This window comes from Mustela nigripes, chromosome 14, assembly GCF_022355385.1.
Source record: "Mustela nigripes isolate SB6536 chromosome 14, MUSNIG.SB6536, whole genome shotgun sequence".
NCBI lineage: Eukaryota > Metazoa > Chordata > Mammalia > Carnivora > Mustelidae > Mustela > Mustela nigripes.
Window position 1 is genome coordinate 104,369,651 of NC_081570.1, and position 25,385 is coordinate 104,395,035.

The following is a 25,385-nucleotide window of genomic DNA, read 5'->3' on the forward strand; positions in this document are numbered from 1 at the left end:
CAGGGAGATCATATGATAGTTGTCTTTCTCTGCTTGACTTATTTCACTAAGCATGATACGCTCTAGTTCCATCCATGTTGTCGGATTAATTGATTTTCTGTATTGTTTCTCTGTGTTCTACTTTATCAATTTCTGCTCTGATCTTTATAATTTGTCTTCTGCTTGTTTGGGGTCTTTTTCTAATTTTGTAAAGTACAAGCTAAGATCATTGATTCAAAACTTTAAATATAGTTGTTTTCGTGCTATAGATTTCTTTTTTTTTTAAATATTTTATTTATTTATTTGACAGAGAGAGATTACATGTAGGCAGAGAGGCAGGCAGAGAGAGAGAGGAGGAAGCAGGCTCCCTGCTGAGCAGAGAGCCTGATGTGGGACTCGATCCCAGGACTCTGGGATCATGACCTGAGCTGAAAGCAGTGGCTTAACCCACTGAGCCACCCAGGCGCCCCTCGTGCTATAGATTTCTTGCTAAGCATCTCACAAAATATAACATTTCTGATATGTTGTATTTTTATTTCATTCAGTTCAAAATAATTCTAATTTTTCTTCTTTGGCTCATGCATTATTTAGAAGTCTGTTATTAAATATTTGGGGATCTTCTTAATTTCCCTCTGTAATTGATTTCTAATTTAATTCCATGTGATCTGAGAACAGATTTAGTATGATATAAATTTCTTCAAATTTCTTGAGACTTATTTTCTGCTCCTGTTGGCTGGAATGTTGTATAAATGTCAATTAGGTCAAATTAGTTGATAGTATTGTTAAAGTTTTCTGTATCCTTTTAATTTTCTGATTTATCAGTTGTTTCATCAGTGATGAAATTTCAAACCATTGTTGTTGATTTGTCTTTTTAATTCTGTCAGTTTTTGCTTTGTATATTTTCTTTACCCAACTATAATTAATATACAATGTTAACTTCAGGTGTACAGCATAGTGATTCAACAATTCTATACATTACAGAGGGCTCACTATGAGTGTAGTCACCATCTGTCACCATACAGTGTTATTTTAATATTGACTCTTCTCTGCGCTATACATTTCATCTCCATGACTGAAAGTTTGTGCCTCTTTTTTTTTTTTTTAAGATTTTATTTATTTATTTGACAGAGAGAGATCACAAGTAGGCAGAGAGGCAGGCAGAGAGAGAGAGAGGAGGAAACAGGCTCCCTGCTGAGCAGAGAGCCCGATGCGGGACTCGATCCCAGGACCCTGAGATCATGACCTGAGCCGAAGGCAGCGGCTTAACCCACTGAGCCACCCAGGCACCCAAGTTTGTGTCTCTTAAACCACTTTATCCATTGCACCCATCCCTTTACTCACTTCCCCTCTGACCAGTTCTCTGTATTTAAGAGTCTGTTTGCTTGTTTCTTTGTTCATTTGTTTCGTTTTTAAGATCCTGTTTATAAGTGAAATCATGTGTTGTCTTTCCTTGTCTGACTTATTTCACTTAGCATAGTACCCTTTAAGACTGTTAAAATGGCAAGCTCACATTCTTTTTTATGGCTGAGTAATGTTCCATTGCATATATGCACCACATCTTTTTATGCATTCAACTATCAGTAGACCCTTGGGTTGCCTCTATATCTCAGCTATTGTAAACATAGGGGTGCATATAGCTTTTCAAATTAGGGTTTTCATATTCTTTTAGTAAATACCCAGTAGTGGGATTACCCAATCATGTATTTTTCTGTTCTGTTCCATTGATCTATATGTCTGCTTTTGTGCCAGTCCCACACTGTTTTGGTTACTACACCTTTAAAGTATATCTTGAACTCCAGGACTATGAGACTTCTAGCTTTGTTCTTTTTCAAGATTGTTTTGGCTCTTTGGGGTCTTTTGTGGCTCCATACACATTTTAGGGTTATTCAATCTAGTTCTGTGAAAAATGCTATTGGTAATTAGGTAGGGATTGTATGGAATCTGTAGATTGCTTTGGGTGGTATGGACATTTTTAACAATATTAATTCTTCCAGTCCATGAGAACAGAGTAACTTTCCATTTGTTCATGTTGCCTTCAATTTCTCTCATCAGTATTTTATAGGTTTTTTTTTTTTAAGATTTTATTTATTTATTTGACAGAGATCACAAGTAGGCAGAGAAGCAGGCAAAGAGAGAGGAGGAAGCAGGCTCCCTGGTGAGCAGAGAGCCCGATGGGGGGCTCGATCCCAGGACCCTGGGATCATGACCTGAGCTGAAGGCAGAGGCTTTAACCCACTGAGCCACCCAGGCACCCTAGTATTTTATAGTTTTTAGGGTAATCGGTCTTTCACCTCCTAGGGTAAGTTTGTTCTTAGATAATCTTTTTGGTTGTTGTAGAAATGCAACTGATTTCTGTATATTAATTTTGTATCCTACAACTTTACTGAATTCATTTATCAGTTCTAATAGTTTTTGGTGGAGTTTCTAGGTTTTTCTATATGATCATGTTAACTGCAAATAGCAAGTTTAACATCCTTGTCATTCTGAATGCCGTTTTTTTTTTTCCTTGTCTGATTGCTACAACTAGGACTTTCAGTATTATGTTGAATAAAAGTGGTAAGAGTGAATGTCCGTGTCTTCTTCCTGATCTTAGAGGAAGAGCTCTCAGTTTTTCACAAATGAGTGTGATGCCTATTTTCACCAGTGAACATTTTTCATATATGGCCTTTATTATGCCGACACGTGTTTTGTTAAACCCACTTTGTTCCCTCTAAATCCACTTTATCATGAATGGATGTTGTATTTTGTCAAATGCTTTTTCTGCATCTATTGAGATGACCATATGGTTTTTATACTTTATTTTGTTGATGTGGTTTATCGTGTTTGACTTGAGAATATTGAATTACCCTGTATTCCTGGAATAAATTCTACTTGATTGTGGTGAACAGTTTTTTAAATGTATTATTGAATTCAGTTAGCTAAATTTTTTTTTTCAGTTTGATAATTTTTTTAAGGAATTTTGCATCCATGTACCTCAGAAATATTGGCTTAAAGTTTTCTTTTTTGGTAGTGTCTGTCCAGTTTTGGTATCAGGGAAATGGTGGCCTTATAGAGAGAATTTGGAAGTTCCCTTCCTCTTCTATTTTTTTTTTAATCATTTGGGGAGAGGGGTGCCTGGGTGGCTCAGTTGGTTGAGCAGTCAACTTGGTTTTGGCTCAGGTCATGATCCCATGGGTCGTGAGATCAACCCCCGCATCAGGCTCAGTGCTCAGTGTGGAGTTCTGCTTGAGATTCTTTCCCTCCTCCTGTCCCTTCCTCCCCCACCCCCTCTCTTCAAAATAACTCAGTAAAAATTTTTTTAATCATTTGAGAAGAGTAGATGTTAACTCTTCTTTCTTTATTTTGGTAGACCTGATACACAATGTTACATTAGTTTATGTACAAGCATGGAATGTCTTTCCATTTGTTCGATTCAGCTTCAGTTTCTTTCATCAGTGTTCTACAGTTTTCAGAGTGTAGGTCTTTCACCTCTTTGGTATTAACTCTTTGTTAAATATTTGGTAGAATTTACCTGTGTCATCTGATCCTGGACTTCTGTTTTGGAAAGTTTTTTTTATTACTGATTCCATTTCATTACTGCTAATTGCTGTGTTCAGATTTTCTATTTCTTCCTTATTCAGTTTTAGAAGATTATGTTTCTAAGAATCTCTTTCTCCTAGGTTGTCCAGTTTGTTGACATACAATTTTTCATAACAGTCTCTTATAATCCTATTTTCACCTATTTCTGTGGTGTCAGTTGTTACTTCTCCTTTATTTCTGATTTTATTTGCATCTTTTTCTTAATGAGTCTGGCTACAGATTTACAAATTTTGTTGATCTTCTCAGAGAAACAGGTTCTAGTTTCATTGATCCTTTTTTCTCTCTTTCATTTATTTCTGTTCTAATTTTATTACTTCTTTCCCTCTACTAGCTTTGGGCTTTGGTCTTTCTCTAGCTTTTCTAGGTGTATGGTTAGGTTGTTTACTTGAGATTTTTCTTGTTTATTGAATTAGGCCTTTGTTGCTATGGAATTCCCTCTTAGGGGCGCCCGGGTGGCTCAGTGAGTTAAAGCCTCTGCCTTCGGCTTTGGTCATAATCTCAGGTTCCTGGGATCGAGCCCCACATTGGGCTCTGCTCAACGGAGAGCCTGCTTCCTCCTCTCTCTCTGCCTGCTTCTCTGCCTACTTGTGATCTCTGTCAAATAAATAAAATCTTAAAAAAAAAAAAAAAAAAGAATTCCCTCTTAGAATGGTTTTTACTGCTTCTCAAAGACTTTGAACCATTATATTTTCATTTTCATTTGTCTCCATGTATTTTTTTATTTCCTCCTTGATTTCTTGATTGACCCATTCATTGTTTAGTAGCATGTTATTTAGCTTCCATGTATTGGTATTCTTTTTAGATTTTTTTCTTGTGATTGGATTTTAGTGTCCTACCATTGTGATTAGAAAAGATGCATGATGTGATTTCAGTCTTACTAAATTTATTGAGACTTGTTTCGTGGCCTAAGCTGTGATCTCTTCTGGGGAATGTTTAACATGGACTTGAAAAGAATGTGTATGCAGTGGTTTTTTGATGGAATGTTCAGTGTGTATCTGTTAAGTACATCTGTTCTAATGTATTGTTCAAGCCACTGGTTCCTTACTGATTTCTGTCTGAATGATCTACACTGTTGCAAGTGGAATGTTACAGTTACCTGTTATTACTGTATTATTGTCAACTTCTCCCTTTGTTTGTTAATTATTGCTTTATGTATTTAGGTGCTCCTATGTTGGGGGCATAGATATTTACAGTTGTTATATCCTCCTGTTAGACTGATCCCTTTATCATTATGTAGCGCCCTCCTTTGTCCCTTGCTACAGTCTTTGTTTTAAGATCTACTTTATCTGATACTAAGTATTGCTATCCCAGCTTTTTTCCTGCCTTTCACATGTTGTATTTTTTCCAGCCCTTCATATTCAGTCTCTATGTATCTTTAGGTCTGCAGTTAGTCTCTTAAAGAAGCATATAGATGGGGCTTGTTTTTTTATCCATTCAGTCACCCTTTGTCTTTCTCAATTGGTACATTTAGATGATTTACATTTAAAGTAATTATTGAGAGTTATGTATTTATTGCCATCTTGTAAATTGTTTTCTGGTTGTTTTTGTGGTTCTTCTCTGTTCCTTCTGCTCTCTCCCCTTATGGTAGTGTTATGTTTGCATTCCTTTCTCTTTTTTGTGTAGCTATTACAAGTTTCTGATTTGTGGTTGCCATTAGGCTTATATATTATATCTTAGGTGTATAGCAGAGGTTGATGGTTAAACTTAAGTTCAAGCTGAAATTCAAAAACATTCTAAAAGTACTACATTTTTACTCCCCCTCCCCATTTTATGTATATGATGTCATATTTTACTTTTTATTTTGCATATTTCTTGACTGGCTTTTGTAGAAATAAATGATTTTACTACTTTTGCTCCAGACTGGGTTTATAAGTGATTAATCTACTACATGTATTATATGTTTACTTTTACCTGTGAAACTTTTTCCTTTCATAACTTTCTTATAATTATGGCCTTTTTTTCCCGCTCTAATAATTTCCTTTTACATTTCTTTCTTTTTAAAAAAAAAAAACATTTTATTTATTTATTTGACAAAGAGAGAGAGATCACAAGTAGGCAGAGAGGCAGGCAGAGAGAGAGAGGGGGAAGCAGGCTCCCTGCCAAGCAGAGAGACCATTGTGGGGCTTGATCCCAGGATGCTGAGTTCATGACCTGAGCCCAAGACAGAGGCCTAACCCTCTGAGCCACCCAGGAGCCCCTACATTTCTTATAGGGCTGGTTTAGTGGTGATTAAATCCTTGAACTTTTGTCTGGGAAACTTTTTGTCTCTCTCTCTTTTTTTTTTTTTTTTTTAAAGATTTTTATTTATTTATCAGAGAGAGAGGCGGGGAGAGAGCGAGCACAGGCAGACAGAATGGCAGGCAGAGGCAGAGGGAGAAGCAGGCTCCCCGCCGAGCAAGGAGCCCAATGTGGGACTCGATCCCAGGACGCTGGGATCATGACCTGAGCCGAAGGCAGCTACTTAACCAACTGAGCCACCCAGGTGTCCCTTGTCTCTCTTTTTTTTTTCTTTTTTTTAAAGTAGTCAGACAGGCAGAGAGAGAGGGGGAAGCAGGCTCCCCACTGAGCAGACAGCCCAATGTGGGGCTCGATCCCAGGACCCCAAGATCATGACCTGAGCCAAAGGCAGAGGCTTAACCCACGGAGCCACTCAGGCGCCCCTTGTCTCTCTTTTATTCTGAATGATAACTGCCTTGTAGAGTATTCTTGGTTTGCAGGTCTTCCTTTCAGTACTTTGAATATATTCTGCCACCCTCTTCTGGCCTACAAAGTTTCTCATACAAAATCAACTAATAACTTTCAACTAATAGCTATGGTATAAAATCAACTAATAACTATAGGGTTCCCTCATGGTAACTGTTTTTTTCTCTTGCTATTTTTAAAATTCTTGCTTTAGAGGAACCCAGGTGGCTTAGTCAGCTAAGCATCCAACTCTTGATTTTGGCTCAGGTCGTGATCTCAGGGTTGTGAAATTGAGCCCCACATTGAGGTCCCCAACTCAGCTTGAGTTTCACTCCATCTCCCTGACCCCTCCCCCTGCTTGTGCATGCTCTTGTTCTCTCTCAAAAATAAAATAAATCTTTAAAATTCTCTATCATTATTGGAGCGCCTGGGTGGCCCAGTGGGATAAGCCTCTGCCTTCGGCTCAGGTCATGATCTCAGGGTCCTGGGATTGAGCCCCACATCGGGCTCTCTGCTCAGCAGGGAGCCTGCTTTCTCCTCTCTCTCTCTGCCTGCCTCTCCACCTACTTGTGATCTCTCTCTGTCAAATAAATAAAATCTTTTTAAAAAATTATCATTTTCTGCCATTTTAATTATTACATATCTTGGTATGGACCTCTTTGTGTTAATCTTTTTAGGGGGTCTCTGTGCTTCCTGGATTTGGATACCTGTTTGCTTCTCCAGATTAGAGAAGTTTTCAGTTAGTATTTCTTCATACAAATTTTTTGCCCCCTTCTCTCTTTTCTTCTTCTGGGATGCCTATAGTGTGGATGTTATAACACTTGATGGTGTTGCTGAGTTCCCTTAACCTGTTCCCTTTTATTATTTTTCTTTTTTCTTTTTTGCTGTGCAGCGTGATTGCTTTCATTACTCTGTCTTCCAAATTGCTGATCCATTCTGCATCCTCCAATCTACTGTTGATTGCCTCTAGTGTGTTTTTTTCAATTTTAGTTACTGAATTCTTTACCTTTGACTGGTTCGTTTTTATATTGTTATTGAAGTTCTCATTAAATTCATCCATTTTTTTCTCAAGTCCATTGAGTATCTTTATGTCCATTACTTTGAATTCTTTATCCAAACGTATTGCTTATCTCCATTTCATTAGATCTCTTGCTGTGATTTTGTCCTGTTCTTTCATTTAGGCCATTTTCCTCTATCTCCTCATTCTGTCTAGCTCTCTATTTGTTTCTCTGTATTAGGGGGTCAGCTATGATTCCTGGTCTTGAAAGTAATGGCCTTGTGTCTAGGTCCTATAGTGCCCTGTAGTGCAGTGCCCCCAAGCACTAGAACCAGGTGCTCCAAGAGGGTCTCTGTGTGGGCAGCATGCACTCTACTGTTGCGGCTGAGTTGCATTTGCCTTACTTAGTTGGCTACAGTGACCTGCTTTGCCTGCTGTGGTCATACTGGGCAAGGTTTAGTCCCTACATAGCCAACTGAGAGGCTCAGCTTTTGTAACTGTGGACACACTGATATTTAGAGTTATCTCTCTCTCTCCGGGGCTGCAGTCACTTTTGGAGTGGTATGGGTCCCTGCTGAGGCTGCTTACAGGGTGTGGTGGGGCAGGAGTGGTTTTGAAGGACCACCTGCTGAGGCAGGCAGGTCCCCAGGTGAAAATTGGGACAGGGCACTAGGAGGATAGGTAGAGTATTAGTGCTAGTTCCCACAAGTGTCTGGCTCTCTAGGCTGGGGGAGGAGAAGAGAAATGGTGCCCACCAGCACTTTTGTTCTGGAAGTCTCCTGAAGAGAAGACTCCCTGGCCCTCCAGCACGTGGTGAGACTAGTAAATAAATATCTTTTATATACCCAAGCACTTTTCAAACTGCTGTTTCTGTGCTGTCTCTCAGGCTGTTATTTATTCTAGCTCTTTAAGAGCAGGTGGTTTTTGATTGCCCTCTGGCTCTCCCAGAATTAAGCCCTGTTAATTTTAAAAGTACCTGGACTTAAGCCCTGCTGATTTTAAAAGATACTAAAGTTAATCCCCACTGGTTTTCAAAGCCAGATGTTATTGGGAACTCATCACCCCACTGCCTAGGGTACCTTGCTCGGGGTCTGATCCTCTCTGCTTCCCTGGGCTTGTGGTGTCCCTCCTCTCTATGGTTAGTCTCACGGGGAGTTTGGTTCCCAGGTATGACTCAGCTCCTCCTACCCTTTTCAGTGTAGCTTCCTCTCAATAGTTAACTGCGAAAGGTCTGTTCTGCTGGTTTTCAGGTGATTTTCATAGCTGTACAGAGGTAGCTATTACCTTGATGTGCTTGTGAGACAAGATGAGGTCAGGATCCTCCTACTGCACCATCTTCTGACACCCCTGCTTCATGTATTTTAAAGTATTATTTGGTACTTGCTTCTTTAGGGTCATTGTATACTCCTTGTTGAAGTGATCCTTTTATCATTCTGAAATTACCGTTTTCATCCCTGGCAATATTTTTTACCATGTAATCTACTTTTATATTAGCATAGACCTTACAGTTTTCTCTTGGTTAGCGTTAGCATAATGTGTCTTTTTCCATTCTTTTACTTTTAACCTATTTGTATCTTTATATTTAAAGTGGGTTTTTTGTGGGCACCTGGGTGGCTCATTGGGTTAAGCCGCTGCCTTCGGCTCGGGTCATGATCTCAGGGTCCTGGGATCGAGTCCCACATTGGGCTCTCTGCTCAGCAGGGGCCTGCTTCCCTTCCTCTCTCTCTGTGATCTCTTCCCTTCCTCTCTCCTACTGTGATCTCTCTCTGTCAAATAAATAAATAAAATCTTTAAAAAAAAATAAATAAAGTGGTTTTTTTGTAAGCAACATATAGTCGGTTCTACTTCTTTAACCAGTCTTACAGGTCTTACAGTCTCTGCCATTTAATTGGCATGTTGAGAACAGGATTCAGCCATCTGCAGCTCATAGGCCAAATCCAGCCAACACCTGCCATTGTAAATAAAGTTTTATTTGAACACAGCCAGGCCCATTCATGAATCTGCACATCATCTATGACTACTATCATTGCAGTGCCAGAGTCTGCCAGCTACTAGTTTAGACTGTTTACATTTAATGCAATTATTAATATGATTGGATTTAAAACAACTGTGTTGCTACATGTTTTTTATTTATCCCATCTGTTCTTTTTTTCATTTTTCTTTTTTGTGCCTTCTTTTGGATTAATTGGGTATTTTTCACAATTCTGTGTAATCTGTTGTTGGTTTGTTAGCTCTCTCTTTTCATTATAGGGATTGCTCTTAGAACATTCAGAAAATAATCAGAGTGAATGACCCTGGAATTCTTGACTCTCTTACTCAGACTTTATCCACCAGAATGTTACCTTTCTAACTTCTGTGAAATTAAGATGTCTATGCCATAGCCTTTTTCCCTTTTATTCTTTACAGAAAAGAAAGATAGGGTAGATAACAACTTTTTTTGTCTGTTGAGTAGCCAAAATAAATGTCTTATATGTGATTTAGATTGAGACCAGTACTGCATTTTTTAGGAATACCCACCTGTAAGACATGTTATATTGATTAATTATTTTGTGTCACTTTTTGAAATAGTGATTATTGAGATGCTCTAATATAAAGGTCCATGTCTTTGCAGGCAACGATTAATATCGTTTTTGACCGAGTTGGGAAAACTGATCCTGTCACAAGAGGCATCGAGATCACTGTGAATTATCTGGGGATCCAGTTCGATGTAAGAGTTGTACCAAGATCCTGGTTTGAGACATTTCAATTTTATCTGCTATAAATTACAATTGTTAGGGTTCTAATTCCTTTCTTCTTCTGCCTTTGTTCTTCCCACTCTTCCCTATTTTTTTGACATACTCATATGGCAAATTTGTGAAGGACATAAAACCATAAGTGATGGCTGGTACTTATTATTATCTTAGATGCTGATTATTTCTGTAGTCTTCCTGTGCTTTTCTGTAGCCAACTACCCCTCCCCAGGTTCTCCCCACCAAATATTGGATACTTCTCTCTGTGATACATGACATCGTCAAATCCAAAACTCACCTTTGATTCCTCTAGTAGAAAATTAACTACCAATTAGTGTTTCATGTTAGAAGTGAAATTATGTCTGCTATTAAAAAAAAACTACCAATTAATTAATGTGGACTTTGAGCTAAAGATGGTAACTGAAACCTGTGCAGTTTTAATCCTCTTTCTACCTGTTTTATAATACCACTATCGTTAAACACACTCTTGTCCCAATTTAAGTTTAATGTCTTTATTTATAGAATATATTTTCTAAATCTATGTGTGTATATATGTATAAATGGCCAGTGATTCCAGCTGATTAGCACTTTGATGTGATAGTAAGACCAGAATCCTCTTAGTTCCTCTGAGGGCCATGTAGCTATGCTGTGAATCTAGTGACACACCACACGCTCCCCCCAGCCATCCGCCTCAGCTAGATATGCTCCGAGTAGTTAGATAAAATGAGAGTAAACTAGAGCAAACTGAGCTCCAGTCCTTGACGAACAACTCAAGAGTACCCATTTTTTGATGCTAGATCAATAGTGTAAACTTTTTCATGTGAGGGAGCATGGTATCTTTCCTCCAAGTAGTTTATAAATTATACCATAAAATAGGCTTCACTATTGCCACATATGGTTCTCTTTTCCTCTTTTACAATTTTTACTAGGCTCAATTATTAGAAGTGTTCTTCCTCATCAGCACTTTCTGAGGCTAGTTGCTGTGGTGTCTATTTCATCTGTAATCCATCTGTATACGCCACGCTTCAGAATTCTGAATAACATCTTTTAGATATTAGTAATAGCAGTTCCCCCACAGATAATTTTCAGATTTCAGACCCGAATCAAGCACAGGGTCCCAAAGCTGCCTTCCTACTTTGAAGCAAACCAAGAGGAGAAAAAGGTCATATCATGTGATTCAAGTGAAGGGCAACTATTTCCTAGACCAATAGCTGAGATTATTTACATATTCTTCTATTATAAAAAGAAATTTTTCTTTAAGTTTTGGGTGATCAGGGGACTACATTCACAGATGTTAAAAAATTGTGCAGTTTTAATGCTTTTTACTTAACACATCGAAGTGTTTTAGTGCAGTTTTAGTGCTTTTTACTTAACACATCGAAGCTGTGCCATTAGTTCCATCTGTGTTTCTTTGACTGGTGTTATTTTCATCACCACTGCACTTGCTTGCTGCTGTCCTAAGTTTTGATTAAGTCTGCTTATGAAGATATCCACTGCATTCTTCCTTTTTTTAAATCAGGCAGGGCCTAATGAAGTTCCCTCTCAGTCACATAAGAGATCAGAATGCATCAGAAGAATAGCCTTCACATGTCTCTCAACAGAGATTTCACTCGTACTTTTCCTTTCTTTTATGGTGGCAGGTGAAGTTCTGGTCTCAGCACATTTCCTTCATTCTGGTTGGAATAATCATCGTCACATCTATCAGAGGTTTACTGATCACTCTTACCAAGGTAAGTTGTAGCACTGAGTTTAAGGTATTATTTGCGACATTTCATGTGGCATCATGAGAAAATTTTACCTGATTAAGATTTCTGCCTTCGGAGAACTTAAACAGTCACAAATATTTAAAAGACGTACAATAAAATTTTTTTTAAGTGAAACTGCTCAATAAACCAATGGTGATGGACTTATATCATACGGCAGTCAGAAGAGTACATGTACCAAAGGTCATAGAATGAGTTCACGGCCTGTTTTGTTCACTGATGTGGCACCAGAATCTAGGAGTAGAAATCGGCACATGGTAGGAGCTCCAGAGATACTTGGAATGGATGAACAAGATAGTTGTTTGATGTTAGAGTAACTTTAAGAGCCACTTATAAGGAGGACATGTAAGTAGGAGAAACAGAATGTTTGACTATTTTCTGATCAACATAGAAAGGCTTTGTGGAGGCAGAAGGTAAATTTTCTCTTGGAGAAGAGGTATAAGGAAGCCCAAGATCCAAGAGTTGTTTGAATGAAAGGAGTGAAGAAGTTAGAGAAGAGAAGGGCTCTCCAGGTATCTAGCACAATTTTGGAAAGAGCTCAGGAGGCTAGTAATTACAAGGGCTTGGGGTGGCCTAGATATCCGTTTGAATATTCTATAGTGATCTGACAGTCATATGTATCACATAGTTTCTGAAAATTTTGATAGCAGTTGGAATCCTTCCGTGTGGTAATGTAATTCTTAAAACCACCAACCCTCCCTCTGGGGACATCGTAGCTGGATCCTTCGCTCTCAATCTGTCTCTCTTCTTAACAGCATTAATCATATCAGTTTTCTGTCCAGGATTGCTATGGGGAAGAGGCACTTCTCATTAACTGTTGCTACTTAACGTTCTTGACCCAAGAATCTAGCAGCACTGCCTAAGTTCTTCTCCCTTTCTTGACAGTTCTTTTATGCCATCTCTAGCAGTAAGTCCTCCAACGTCATTGTCCTGCTATTAGCACAGATAATGGTAAGTTTGATGACCCAGTTTTATCCTCACAACTGTAAAGTCCCGGAAGTGTTGATACTTCTCAGTATTTCAGCAATTCCCTTTGGTCCTTCACTGCACTCAGAGTGACTTCCGGATTGACTTACAGGGGATGTACTTTGTCTCCTCCGTGCTACTGATTCGAATGAGCATGCCTCTGGAATACCGCACCATAATCACCGAAGTCCTCGGAGAGCTGCAATTCAACTTCTATCACCGTTGGTTTGATGTGATCTTCCTGGTCAGTGCTCTCTCCAGCATACTGTTCCTCTATTTGGCTCACAAACAGGCACCAGAAAAGCATATGGCACCTTGAACTCATGCCTATTACAGATTGCTACAGGCCAGTGGTGTCAGAATTTGGATATAAGAGAAAAAATGGATGGGACCAGGGCCTAACTTTTCTTAAACAATCAAACTGCTGAGGTAGCATATTCTACCTTCAGCTTACGTCTTCCTCCTCTGTGGATACTGTGATCATGAGTAGCATTGGCTAGAACATGAGAGCCTGAAGTAAACTTAAGCTAGCACTCAGCTGAGAGCGTCAGCTGGTGCAACACAGGGAGAAATGGGGTGGGAAAGCCAAGAAACTAGATGGAGGGAATACACTGGAACTCTGGGATAAGGGGAAGTCTCAGGTGGCTGGGCCAAACACCCAGAATAACTGTTCAAGGCTCACAGGGAGGAGGCTCCCAGAATTTCTGTTCAAGACTCACGTGGCTTTCCCTTGATATTGACTATCATTAAAATCAGATTGTAACCCTTTGGCCTTAGCTTCATTTTCTCAAGGATAGCTTGGTGTAGTGGGCTTGTGCAAGCTAACATGGTTGGCATCCCCGTGCCAGACCCTGTCCCCTTAAAATAACCAACGGGTTCTCTGTTCTTATCTGGAGACGGGACAATGTGCTACTGAAATAGATTCTACAGAGAGCATTCAGGTATATTATCTTTATTGATCTCCTTTTAAGTTAGTATTATTTGAGAGTGAATTACCGTACATTCAATTTGGTGACAATGTCTCATTTTTTTCCCTTTCCATCTCTCCCTCATGCTGTGGGGTAAAACAATGAATAACTCTTAAATGGAATAAGTAATTTTCCTATTCTAGCCCCTACTTTCTCCACCTGTGAAAGGAAAATGCTGGAAAGTTTATAGAACATTGAGAAATGCAATTTAAAGAAATCCTTAGTTTTATTACCAGGAAGTCTCTTAAGATCTTACTCCGAATTTTATCATGTTTTGGGTTTCTGGAGACAAAATGAAGGTTAAAGCGTAAAAGCAAGTTTACCAAAAACAAAAGCATTATTAAGACATTATCAGCTAACATGGAAGATTCCAATATACTCTAAAGGCATTCTTTTTTTTTTTTTTTAAAGATTTTATTTATTTATTTTGACAGAGAGAGATCACAAGTAGACAGAGGCAGGCAGAGAGAGAGAGGGAAGCAGGCTCCCTGCTGAGCAGAGAGCCCGATGCAGGACTCGATCCCAGGACCCCGAGATCATGACCTGAGCCGAAGGCAGCGGCTTAACCCACTGAGCTACCTAGGTGCCCTCTAAAGTCATTCTTAATGGCCTATCTATTTTAGCAGCCACAGCATTCTTACAAAAGCATAGTCTTAATAGGCTTATCTGCTCAGAACTTTGTAGCAGCTCTCACATATACAGATTTATGAATCATCATTAGTGCTCAGGGAGCCTATAAAATTAAGAGATAATTGTCATACAGAGAAATGTAGTGAAGCTGAAAGCTTGAAAGAGATCACATGAAAAGAATCTGGTCCCCGCCTTAAGTTGACCATAAATAAGCCATCTATTGCAGTAGTCACCCCCAAGACAAATGACAACAGAAGACAGTCCCACATGATGAACCGATTCCCAGAGGAGTTTCTCTCTAACAGAAACAGTAAATGGGTGGCAGCTCATTCTTAGGGAAAGGATTCCTACTAAATACCCAGAAACAGCTGTCGGCCAAAGCCTTTATTTGCTCTCATCACATCTCCGTATCTTCAGAATTGGAAGAAGAATGTGAGGCTGTACTGTATGCCTGTGCAAAAGAAAACAAAAGATCTGTAAGTGGGAGAGCGTGAATGGCAACAGTTGCATGACTTAAGGCAGGGAGTAGAGTCACTCACTAGAAGCCAGGTAACCTGAATTTTACACTTGGCTTTGTTTCCAGCTTGCTGTTTGACACTAACATTTCTTAATATCTGTATATCTTTTCTATAAAGCTAGCACAGGCCTATTATTGACTTGCTATGGAAATATAAAATTTTTTAAAGACACATAGAATGCTTTCTTTGTTGAGCAATCAAGAATGCAAGGTCAGTGGCTATGGTGTGTGCTGTGGTCTGAATGTATCTCCCCAAAATTCATATATTGAAATACTAATTCTAAAGTCAGGTGATGATATTAAGCAGTAAGACCTTTGGGAGGTGATTAGGTCATGAGGGTGGCCCCCTTGTGATTGGGATTAATGCCTTGTAAAGAACCCGCCCCCTATCCCCTATGTGAGGACATAGCGGGAAATTGGTTGCCTATACCTGGGAAGAGGGCCTTCCCCAGACATCAAATTTGTCCTTCAGAAAAATAAATGTGTGTTGTTTGTAAGCCACCAGTCTATGGTATTTTATTATAGCACCCTAAACTAAGTGTGTATTCAATTCATTAATAAATAGTATTTAATTTATGACCAATCCGTAAAATTAATGTAAATGGAATAGAATTTAATGGAAAGAAGAATGATATAAAATTTTTAGAGTCTTGGCTTTGCCATACATTTCTATGAACATGGACAAAAATAGACTTACCAAGGATTTTAATACAAATACAGAGTAATGCTTATTCCTCCCTACTAATAAAACACAAATACCTACCAATTATCTTAAAAACCATGCATTTTATGCTTACCATTATTAACTGGGTACTGTTTGAAGCACGTTAAGCTTAGTTAATAGGAGACAAACAGGGCTGCCGGAGGGGAGGTAGGTAGGGGGGTGGAGTAACTGGGTGACAGGCATTAGGGAAGGCACTTAATGTGATGAGCACTGGGTGTTATACACAACTGATGAATCACCAAACTCTGCCTCTGAAACGAATCGATTTTAAATTTTAAAAATTAAAAATTAGTAATTTTTAAAATAGTCTTAGTTAATATAATCCTAATAATAATCCTACAAGTCATCCTTGGTTTACAGGTGGGGAAAGTGAAGCAAGATCAAATAAATCCATTTGCAAGGCTGTTAAGTGGCAGAACCAGAATTTATACAGAGTCTGATTCAGGTTCTTCTGGTGGTTCCCTTATAATTTTGCTAAGCTTTTATTTATTGATATCTATCTGAGGAGTTACTGTCAACTCCATGCTGTGAAAAAGTAGCTTGTCCTCCTACCACTTCCTCTCCACCAAAACAATTTTATTTACTTGTTGCCTTTGTAATTTTCTAGTATTCTAGGAAATCTGTGGTAAACCTCGATCTGAAGTGTACTCATTAAGGACTTTATCATTCCCTGATAGTTTACATCACTGAAGGAATTCTACCATCACTCACTCGTTCTTTTGCCATGTGTGAATCATGCTCTGGTTCTGCCGGTGTTTCTTCTTTGGAATCAGTGGGGGCATCCAGTGGATCAGCCATGGAGGAAACAATAGGGATTTTCTTAGCCTGGAAATATTCATAGGCCTTCTTTCCACAGACTAAGAATGTGACATTCTTCCCACTGCTCTGGATTCTTTCTACCACTTTCTCATAGGGTTCATCCACCACGTTCACTCCATTCACTTCGATGATGATATCCTCATCCTCCAGCCCTGCCAGCTCAGCGGGGCCGCCCTTCTGTACCTGTGAAAAGAGGTTCTCAATTACTACTTCCAAACATGGATAAAAGAATGTTAGATTAGCTTCCCTTCAGAGGAGAGAAGAGCTTGAAAATGTATTCTTAACCATGTTATTTCTCCCTGAGATATAGAAGAAAGGTGCTATGATGCTTTTCTGATTCTGAAAGCTCCAACTTCCATACTCAAATGAGTACCATTGGGAAGAGGGCTCCAAAATGACAGCACAAGGAGACTCTGAACTCACCTCCTCCTACAGACACCAAATCTATACCTACATAAATAGCAATTCCTCCTGAAGAACTGAGGGCTGATGGAGCGGCTTCAGCACCAAAAAAAAAAAAAAATATATATATATATATATATAGATAGGCTAGATCACAGAGAGGACAGCAGGAGAGATGGAGACAATAATGATGAAACCCTCACCCTTGACACTACAGACTGCAGTAGGGAGGGAGAGCATGAAGGAATCTGCACATAGATTCCCCAGACCTGGGGCACAGGGGAAAAAAATAGCAGTTTAAAGAGCAACTAGGCTATGAAGGGAACCATTTTACTAACCCTGGAGCATCCTCCAAATGGTAGGGAAACTGCTGTAGCTCTCCAGGGTCACAGGTACTAGCAAATACCACTATTTACATTCCCTCTGCACCTTGACAGTGTAAGACAGGCCCAGGGTCCAGGTGCTCTAGCCATTCTGCCACCACAGCAAACCCTCGACCCTAGCTCACACCAGCTCAAGGTGGGCCCGTTATAGCACACACCAGGACACCCTCAGCTGTCTCACCAAATCAGTCATGGCATAGGCACCCCAAGATCACCCCAGCCCATGCCTGCTTCAGCCATGCCACCAGAGCTGGCTCCACCCAAAGCCACTAGGTACACACAGTCTACACTGGGGACATTTTTACACAAGATTACTTCTTTAAGACAGGGAGAGGTAAAGGTTTGTCTAATTCATAGAAACAAGCCAAAAGGGAGACAAAATGAGACAGAGGCATATGCTCCAAATGAAAAAATAAAACAAAACCTAAGAACAGAACAAAACGGAGATAAGCAACAAACCTGAGAAAGAGTTCAGAGTAATGGTCATAAAGATGCTCACCAGACTTAAGAGTAAATGAATTCAGTGAGAACTTAAAGAAATAGAAAATATATTCTTTATCTCTGATTGGTTTTTATAGTAACTGAAATTTTAAAACCACTACAGGGAATCAGCAGATGATACAGAACAGATCAGTGATCTGGAAAAACAGTTAAACACCCAAGCTGAACAACAAAAAGAAAAAAAAATTAATTGAGATTAGATTAAGGAATCTCTGGGACAACATCAAGCATAGTAACATTCATGTCATAAGGACCCTAGAAGGAGAAGAGGGAAAGGGACAGAAAGCTTATTTGAAGAAATAACTAAAAACTTCTCTAACCTGGGGAAGGAGACAGACATCCAGGAAAATCCCAAGCAAGATGAACCCTAATTTAAATGTCAAAGATATTAAAAGATAGAGAATCCAAAAAGCAGCAAGAGAAATGCAACTAGCTACATACAAGGGAAATCTCATAAAGGCTGTCAACTGCTTTTTCAGTAGAAACTTTGGGATTATATATATAATCCCACTCCCCCTCTAGCCTGCAAAGGGCTGAAAGGAAAAAACCTACATGCAAGAATGTTCTACCCAGCAAGATTATTTTCAGAATCGAAGGCAAGAGTTTCCCCAGACCAAAGTTAAAGAAGTCAAAACCCCTAAATCAGCCTTACAAGAAATGTAGGGCCTCTCCAAGCAGAAAAGAAAGGCCATAACTAGAAGAAAATTATGAAAGGAAAAAATTTCACCAATAAAAACAAAAATATAGTAAGGTAGTAGAAACCTAGTATGAAGGTTGAAACACACAAAAGTAGTAAAACCAATTATATCTTTTAAAAAATAAGATTTGCAAAATAAAAAGATGTAAAATAAGACATGCACTAAATGTGGAGGGAAAGGAATAAAAATGTATGGCTTTTAGAATGTATTTGAATTCGGGAAACCTGGATGTCTCAGTTGGTTAAGCATCTGATTCTTGATTTTGGCTTGGGTTACGATCTTGGCTGTGAGATCAATCCCCCTGCATCAGGTTCCACACAGGGCATGGATCCTGCTTAGGATTCTGTCTCTCCCTCTGCCCCTCTTTCCCCTGTGCTTGTTTGTGTGCTCTCACTTGCTCACTCTCAAAAAAAAAAAAAAAGTTTGAAATTAACTAACCATCAACTTAATACACAAGACTGCTTTATAGGCTGCCTATAAGAGACACACTTCAGGCCTTAAAGACACGGGCTAAAAGTGACAGACTAGAAAACACACCATGCAAATCGAAGCCAAAAATAAAGCCAAGGTAGCAATGCTTGCATTAGATAAAATAGACTTTAAAACAAAGACAGTAACTAGAGACAAAGATACTATCTAATGATAAACGGAACAGTCCAACATAACAATCGTAAATATCTATGCACCCAACACAGGAGTACCAGAATACATAAAGCAATTATTAATAGACATAAAGCAAGAAACTGACAGTAATACCATAATCATAGGTGACTTTAACCCTTCACCTACATCAATGAATATGTCATCCAGACAGAAATTAAAAAGGAAATGGTGACTCTGAACCACACATTAGCCCAGATAGACTTCACAAGTATATACAGAACATTCTATCCAAAATAGCTAAATACAAAATAAAAATAAATAGCTAAATACACGTTGTTTTCAAGTACACATTGAACATTCCCTAGGATCTCATGTTAGGCCACAAAGTAAGTCTTAATAAATTTAAGACTGAAATCATATCCTGCATCTTTTCCAACCACAACAGTATGAAACTAGGTATCACAAGAAAAAATCTAAAAAGAACACAAATAACGTACTACTAAACAATGGGTCAACCAAGAAATCAAGGAGAAAATAAAAGAATACATAGAGATGGGGCATCTGGGTGGCTCAATGAGTTAAGCCTCTGCCTTCGGCTCAGGTCATGGTCTCAGGGTCCTGGGATCAAGCTCCGCATCGGGCTCTCTGCTCAGTGGGGAGCCTGCTCCCCCTCTCCTGCCTGCCTCTCTGCCTACTTGTGATCTCTCTCAGTCAAGTTAATAAATAAAATCTTTTTTAAAAATTAAAAAAATATACATGGAGACAAAACACAATTCAGTCTTTGGGATTCAGTAAAAGCAGTTCTAAGAAGCTTATGGAAATGCTGCCCTACCTCAAGAAACAAGAACATTTCACTTTAACCTTATGTCCAAAAGAGCTAGAAAAAGAACAAAGTCCAAAGTTAGTCAAAGAAAGAAAAAGATCTGAGTGGAAATAGAGACTATACATATATAATATATATATATATATATATATATATATATATATATATATATATATACATACACATACATAAAAGGTCAATGAAATCAAGAGCTGGTTCTCTGAACTATAAACAAAACTGTATACCTTTAGGCAGATTCATCAAGAAAAAAAAGAACTCAAAAGGAGAAACGAAAGAAGTCACAACCAACACCATAGAAATAAAAAGGATTATAAGAAACTATTACGAAAATTTAGAAGCCAATAAATTGGACAACGTTCCCTCTTGGCACTTTTACCCAGCATAACACTGTAAGACCTAGCTGTAAGAATCAGACTATAAAGGCATCCAAATCCAAAATTATTATTATTTGCAGATAACATACTATACATAGAAAACCCTACAGACTCCACCAAAAAATTAAAATAAATGAATTCAGTAAAGATACAAGATATAAAATGAATACACAGAAATCAGTTGTGTTACTATACACTAATAAAGTAGCAGAAAAAGAAATTTAGGAAACAATTCTATTTACAATTGCACCAAAAAAGAGTAAAATACCTAGGAATAAACTTAACCAAGAAGGTATAAGGCCTGTACTCTGAAAACTTAAAAGAAATTGATGAAAGAAACTGAAAATGACAAAAACAAATGGAAAGACATTTCATGTTCATAGATAGGAAGAATATTGTTAAAATGTTCAAACTACCCAAAGCAATCTATAGATTCAGTGCAGTTCCTTATCAGAATACCAACAGCATTTTTCACAGAACTAGAACAAATAATGCTAATTCATAGGGGAACCACAAAAGAAAGCAAAACAGCCAAAGCAATCTTGAGACGGGTGAAGAAAATTTGGTATATCACAATCCCAGATTTCAAGATACACTACAAAGCTACAGTAATCAAAACAGTAGTACTGGCACAAAAAATAGACATGTCGATCAATAGAACAGAATAGGAAACCCAGAAATGATCCCACACTTATATGGTGAATGAATCAACAAAGGAGGGAAGAATATATAATGGAGAACAGAGAGTCCCTTCAATAAAAGTTCATATGAAAACTGGACAGCTACCTAAGAGAATGACCACTTTCTCACATACAAAAATGGTGGAAAAATGAATAAATCATGAAGTAAAAGGTACAGCTATAATGTTGTATGGTGACAGATGGTAGCTATGCTGTGGTTGAGCTTAGCATAACATATAGAGTAAGGAAGAAAATCCCATTTACAATTGCATCAAAGAGAATAAAACACCTAGGAATAAACTCAGTGAAGGCTAAGAAGGAGATCTGAAAGGCCTATACTCTGAAAACTGTGAGACTAATATTAAAGAAAGAAACTGAAGATGACACACATAAATGGAAAGATATTCCATGATCACAGATTAGGAGAATTAATAGTGTCAAAATGTCCAGACAACCTAAGACAACCTACAGCTTCCATGCAATGCCTATCAAAATTCCAATAGTGGTTTTCACAGAACTAGGAAAGATCCTAAAATTTGTATGGAACCACAAAGATCCTGCATAGGCAAAGCACTCTTAAGAAGAAAAAAAAAAAAGCTATGGTCTCATAATTCCAGATTTCAAGGTGTGCCACAAATCTACAGTTATCAAAACTGTGTAGTACTGGCACAAAAGTAGACACATAGATCAATGGGACAGAGTAGAGAGCCCAGAAATAAACCCATGCTTATATGATCAATTAATCTACAACAAAGGAGGCAAGAATATACGGTACAGAAAAGACTGTCTTCAATAAATGGTGCTGGGAAAATAGGAAAGGTACATGCAAAAGAATGAAACAGGACCACTTTCTCATACCACATACAAAAACTCAAAATGGATTAAGACCTATAAATATGGAACCTGAAAACTAAAACTAAAAATATGAGACCTAAAACTCCTAGAAGAAAACACAGGCAATAATTAACTCTGGCATCAGCTTTAGCAACATTTTTCTAGATCTGTCTCCTCAGACAAGGGAAAGAAAAGCACAAAGAAACTATTCAGACTATACCGAACTAAAATGCTTTTACACAGCAGAGGGAAAGCATCAACAAAATGAAAGGGCAACCCACTGAATGGAGAAGATACTTGCAAATGATATATCTGATGAGGGGTTGAAGTCCAAAATATATAAAAACTCCTACAACAACAAATAACAACAAATAATCCAATTAAATGGACAGAAGACCTGGATATGCATTTTCCCAAAGAAGACACACACATGGCCAAGAGACACAGGAAACAGGAAAAATGCTCAACATTATTAATTAGGAAATGCAAATCAAAACCACAATGAGGTATCACCTCACACCTGTCAGAAAGGCTAGTACCAAAAAGATGAGAAATGACAAGTATTGGTGAGGATGTGGAGAAAAGGGAATGAACCCCAGTGTTGCTGCGGGTGGGGATTGTAAATCAGTGCAGCCCCCATGGAAAACAGTATGGAGATTCCTCGAAAAATTAAAATTAGAAATACCATAAGACCCTTTGATCCCACTTTGGTATCTTCCCAAAGAAAACAAAAACACCAATTTGAAAAGATCTGTGCACTCCTATGTTTATAGTAGCATTATTTCTACTAGCCAAGGTATGGAAACCACCTAAGTGCCCACTAATGGATGAATGGATAAAGAAGATGTGGCGTGTGCATGTGTCCCAATAGAGTATTACTCAACCATTAAAAAAAAAAAAAAAAAACAACAACGAAATCCTGCCATTCACAACTATACGGATGGGCTTAGATAATATTATGCTAATATTATGCTAAATAATATTATGCTTAGAAATAAGTCAGACTGAAAAAGACATGTGCCTTATGATTGCACATATATGCAGAATCCAAGAAACAAAACAAACAGAAATAGACTCAAATCCAGGGAAAAAAACTGACGGGTTGCCAAAGCAGAGATAGATGGGGGATATGGGCAAAATAGGCAAAGGGGATTAAGAAGTACAAACTTCCAGTTATAAAATAAATAAGTCACAGGAATTAAAAGTACAGCTTAAGGAATATAGTCAACAATATTTAATAACTGTATGACACAGTGGTAACTACACTTAACCAATGATGAGCCTTTGTAATATATATAATTATTAAAACACTATGTTGTACACCTGATATAACATTGTATGTCAACTATACTTCAATTTTTTTAAAAAATCATTAAAAGCATCAGAAAAAAAAATGTGTAGCATTACAGTGATTGAATGTCATACTATAGATCTGAGTTGAAGGCACTAATTCCTCTTCATAGGTTCCCTTTCTGCATTCCCAACTTAGGAGCCATAAGGATGGTCTTCTCATGGTCAGTCCCTACAGGCTAGGGACATTATGCCAAATGTGTAAGTTACCAAGTATCACTCCCACTCAGAGCTGACAGTGACTGTCAACTACAGTCACGCCGAATCACTCTATTTGATTTGAAAGCATCTAAAGACAAGTAGGTGTTTAAAAAAAAGAAAAGAGGGGGCGCCTGGGTGGCTCGGTGGGTTAGGCCGCTGCCTTCAGCTCGGGTCATGATCTCGGGGTCCTGGGATCGAGTCCCGCATCGGGCTCTCTGTTCAGCGGGGAGCCTCCTTCCCTCTCTCTCTCTGCCTGCCTTTCCGTCTACTTGTGAATTTTCTCTGTCAAATAAATAAAATCTTTAAAAAAAAAAAAAGAAAGAAAGAATAGGGGTCGGGCGCCTGGGTGGCTCAGTGGGTTAAGCCGCTGCCTTCAGCTCAGGTCATGATCTCAGGGTCCTGGGATCGAGTCCCGCATCGGGCTCTCTGCTCAGCAGGGAGCCTGCTTCCTCCTCTCTCTCTCTCTCTGCCTACTTGTAATCTCTCTGTGTCAAATAAATAAATAAAATCTTTAAAAAAAAAAAAAAAAAAAAGAATAGGGGTGAGCTTAGGCTGTACTAGTCGCTGTCTTAAAGGGTGAGGACCATGACAGCATTTGTTTAAACCCTCAGTGTATGCCTTCATGTAAGCTTTTTACTACGCCATCAGTGGCTGTGCTCATTGGGCTGCTAGAACTAGAGGACCATACCTCTTTGATGAAGGAGCCTGGCTGACCCTGAATGGCATTTAAGTGAAAGCCACAGCCATTTTCCCCTTTAACCAGCCAGCAAAGTTTAGGCTTATGATCTCTTGCTTCCTCTGTAGTATCTGGACTTGACACTTCTGGAGGAGTGGGAGCCGGCATCGGAGCTGGAGCCTCCTTGATGGAACCATTGGGCAGTTCTTGACTTTGATAGTAGAGAAATGGAGAAAAATGAGCCTTTTGAAAATAAAGGTGGAAGAAAACATTAATTGTAAGTATGAGTAGTTATACTTTACGAAAAGTGCTAGCTTCATTCACAAGGTGTCACCCATGTTCCATAAGCCTGGCGGATACATCTGATTGTGGTTGGGAAAATTTCTATACTACCCCAACCGCAAAACATGTAAAGAAAGATGGAGCTTAGCTATGGAGTAAACAAATGCACAAATACACAAAAACCAAAAGTGTACAGAATGCCACGCAAAGATCCCAAAATAAGTAACAAAAATGCTAGTTTCCTGTGACTTGCCCTGTAACTCCTGCATAATAGGTTCATCGGGCCCTTTCCTCCTCAATAAGATGGTCTTCAGAGCTCCTTGAACACATCAGAGAAAGTGCAACAGAGCAATATTTTTATCACCATCTGAAGTACACAGAGTAATTTGTTGTACTCATTTTACTATTTTTTTGTTGTAATCATTAGCTGACACTCCTGTTAGGCCCAACTCCTCACCATCTTTAAATACTTCTAATCCATCTCCTCTCTCAGACCATCCATGTGAAGAAGGGAGTGAAAGTCTTGAATACAAAAGAGACCTAGAACAGGAAACACATGACTGGTTTTTTTAAAAGAATTAAAAGCTTAGTAGACTGTGGGTTTTAACTGAGAGAACTAATAGGGTAGATTGGGTATGATAAGATCCTGGATCAGCAGTTAAATCACTGCTTACAAGTATCCAGGACATTTGTTAGGCAAGGAGTAGGAAATCAAGCAATTGCAAGTGAGTACAATGTGTGCTCTGCCCCAGATTGTACTGTTCAGCCACCTGGTTAAAATTAGAATAGGGTCCTCTGGTTATCATTTCTCTCACTAACCACAAGACCACATCTTCCTTTCTAAACAAGAGTAGCACCAGTTAAGAACTCCTAAGTTATCCAGGTCAACTAAATTTCAGAGCTTTCAGTGATATGCTTGCAAATGTCCCACATTTCTTTCTGTCTTTACAATGTGGAAAGTTACCAGTGACTCATTACATACAAAAATACCTGACATCACTACCCAACAGGCAAATCAGCTGTATGAGATAGTAGCAGCTGACCTTGAAGTACCATAACATTAAACACTTCATGAGGTTTTATGCACTTTCATATATTTGGGTGCCTAGTATGTGCCAAGAACTGGTTTGTTCGATTCACCTATAGATCTCAAAGATTCCCCCCACCACCAGCCACCCACTCCTGTACAGAACCTACTTTTAGT

At 38.7% G+C, this 25,385-nt stretch overlaps 2 protein-coding genes across 5 annotated transcripts in view; one reads left to right on the top strand and one right to left on the bottom strand.

The window, feature by feature from the left end:
- Window positions 1–13,463, top strand: part of GPR89A (G protein-coupled receptor 89A) — a 60,547-nt gene extending 47,084 nt beyond the window's left edge. For 2 of the 3 annotated variants that reach the window (XM_059375962.1, XM_059375963.1), the window contains exons 11-14: window positions 9,849–9,944; window positions 11,607–11,696; window positions 12,615–12,680; window positions 12,808–13,463. In XM_059375962.1, coding sequence (XP_059231945.1) covers window positions 9,849–9,944; window positions 11,607–11,696; window positions 12,615–12,680; window positions 12,808–13,014 — 459 coding nt within the window. In that variant the 3' untranslated portion in view covers window positions 13,015–13,463. The remainder of the gene's footprint in view (window positions 1–9,848; window positions 9,945–11,606; window positions 11,697–12,614; window positions 12,681–12,807) is intronic. The other variant, XM_059375964.1, reaches the window with a different exon arrangement.
- Window positions 13,464–13,631: 168 nt separating this feature from the next.
- The window catches only part of PDZK1 (PDZ domain containing 1), a 38,432-nt gene continuing 26,678 nt past the window's right edge, over window positions 13,632–25,385 (bottom strand). For both annotated transcript variants that reach the window (XM_059375960.1, XM_059375961.1), the window contains exons 7-9: window positions 23,912–24,142; window positions 16,246–16,536; window positions 13,632–14,744 (exon numbers count right to left, since the gene is read on the bottom strand). In XM_059375960.1, coding sequence (XP_059231943.1) covers window positions 14,691–14,744; window positions 16,246–16,536; window positions 23,912–24,142 — 576 coding nt within the window. In that variant the 3' untranslated portion in view covers window positions 13,632–14,690. The remainder of the gene's footprint in view (window positions 14,745–16,245; window positions 16,537–23,911; window positions 24,143–25,385) is intronic.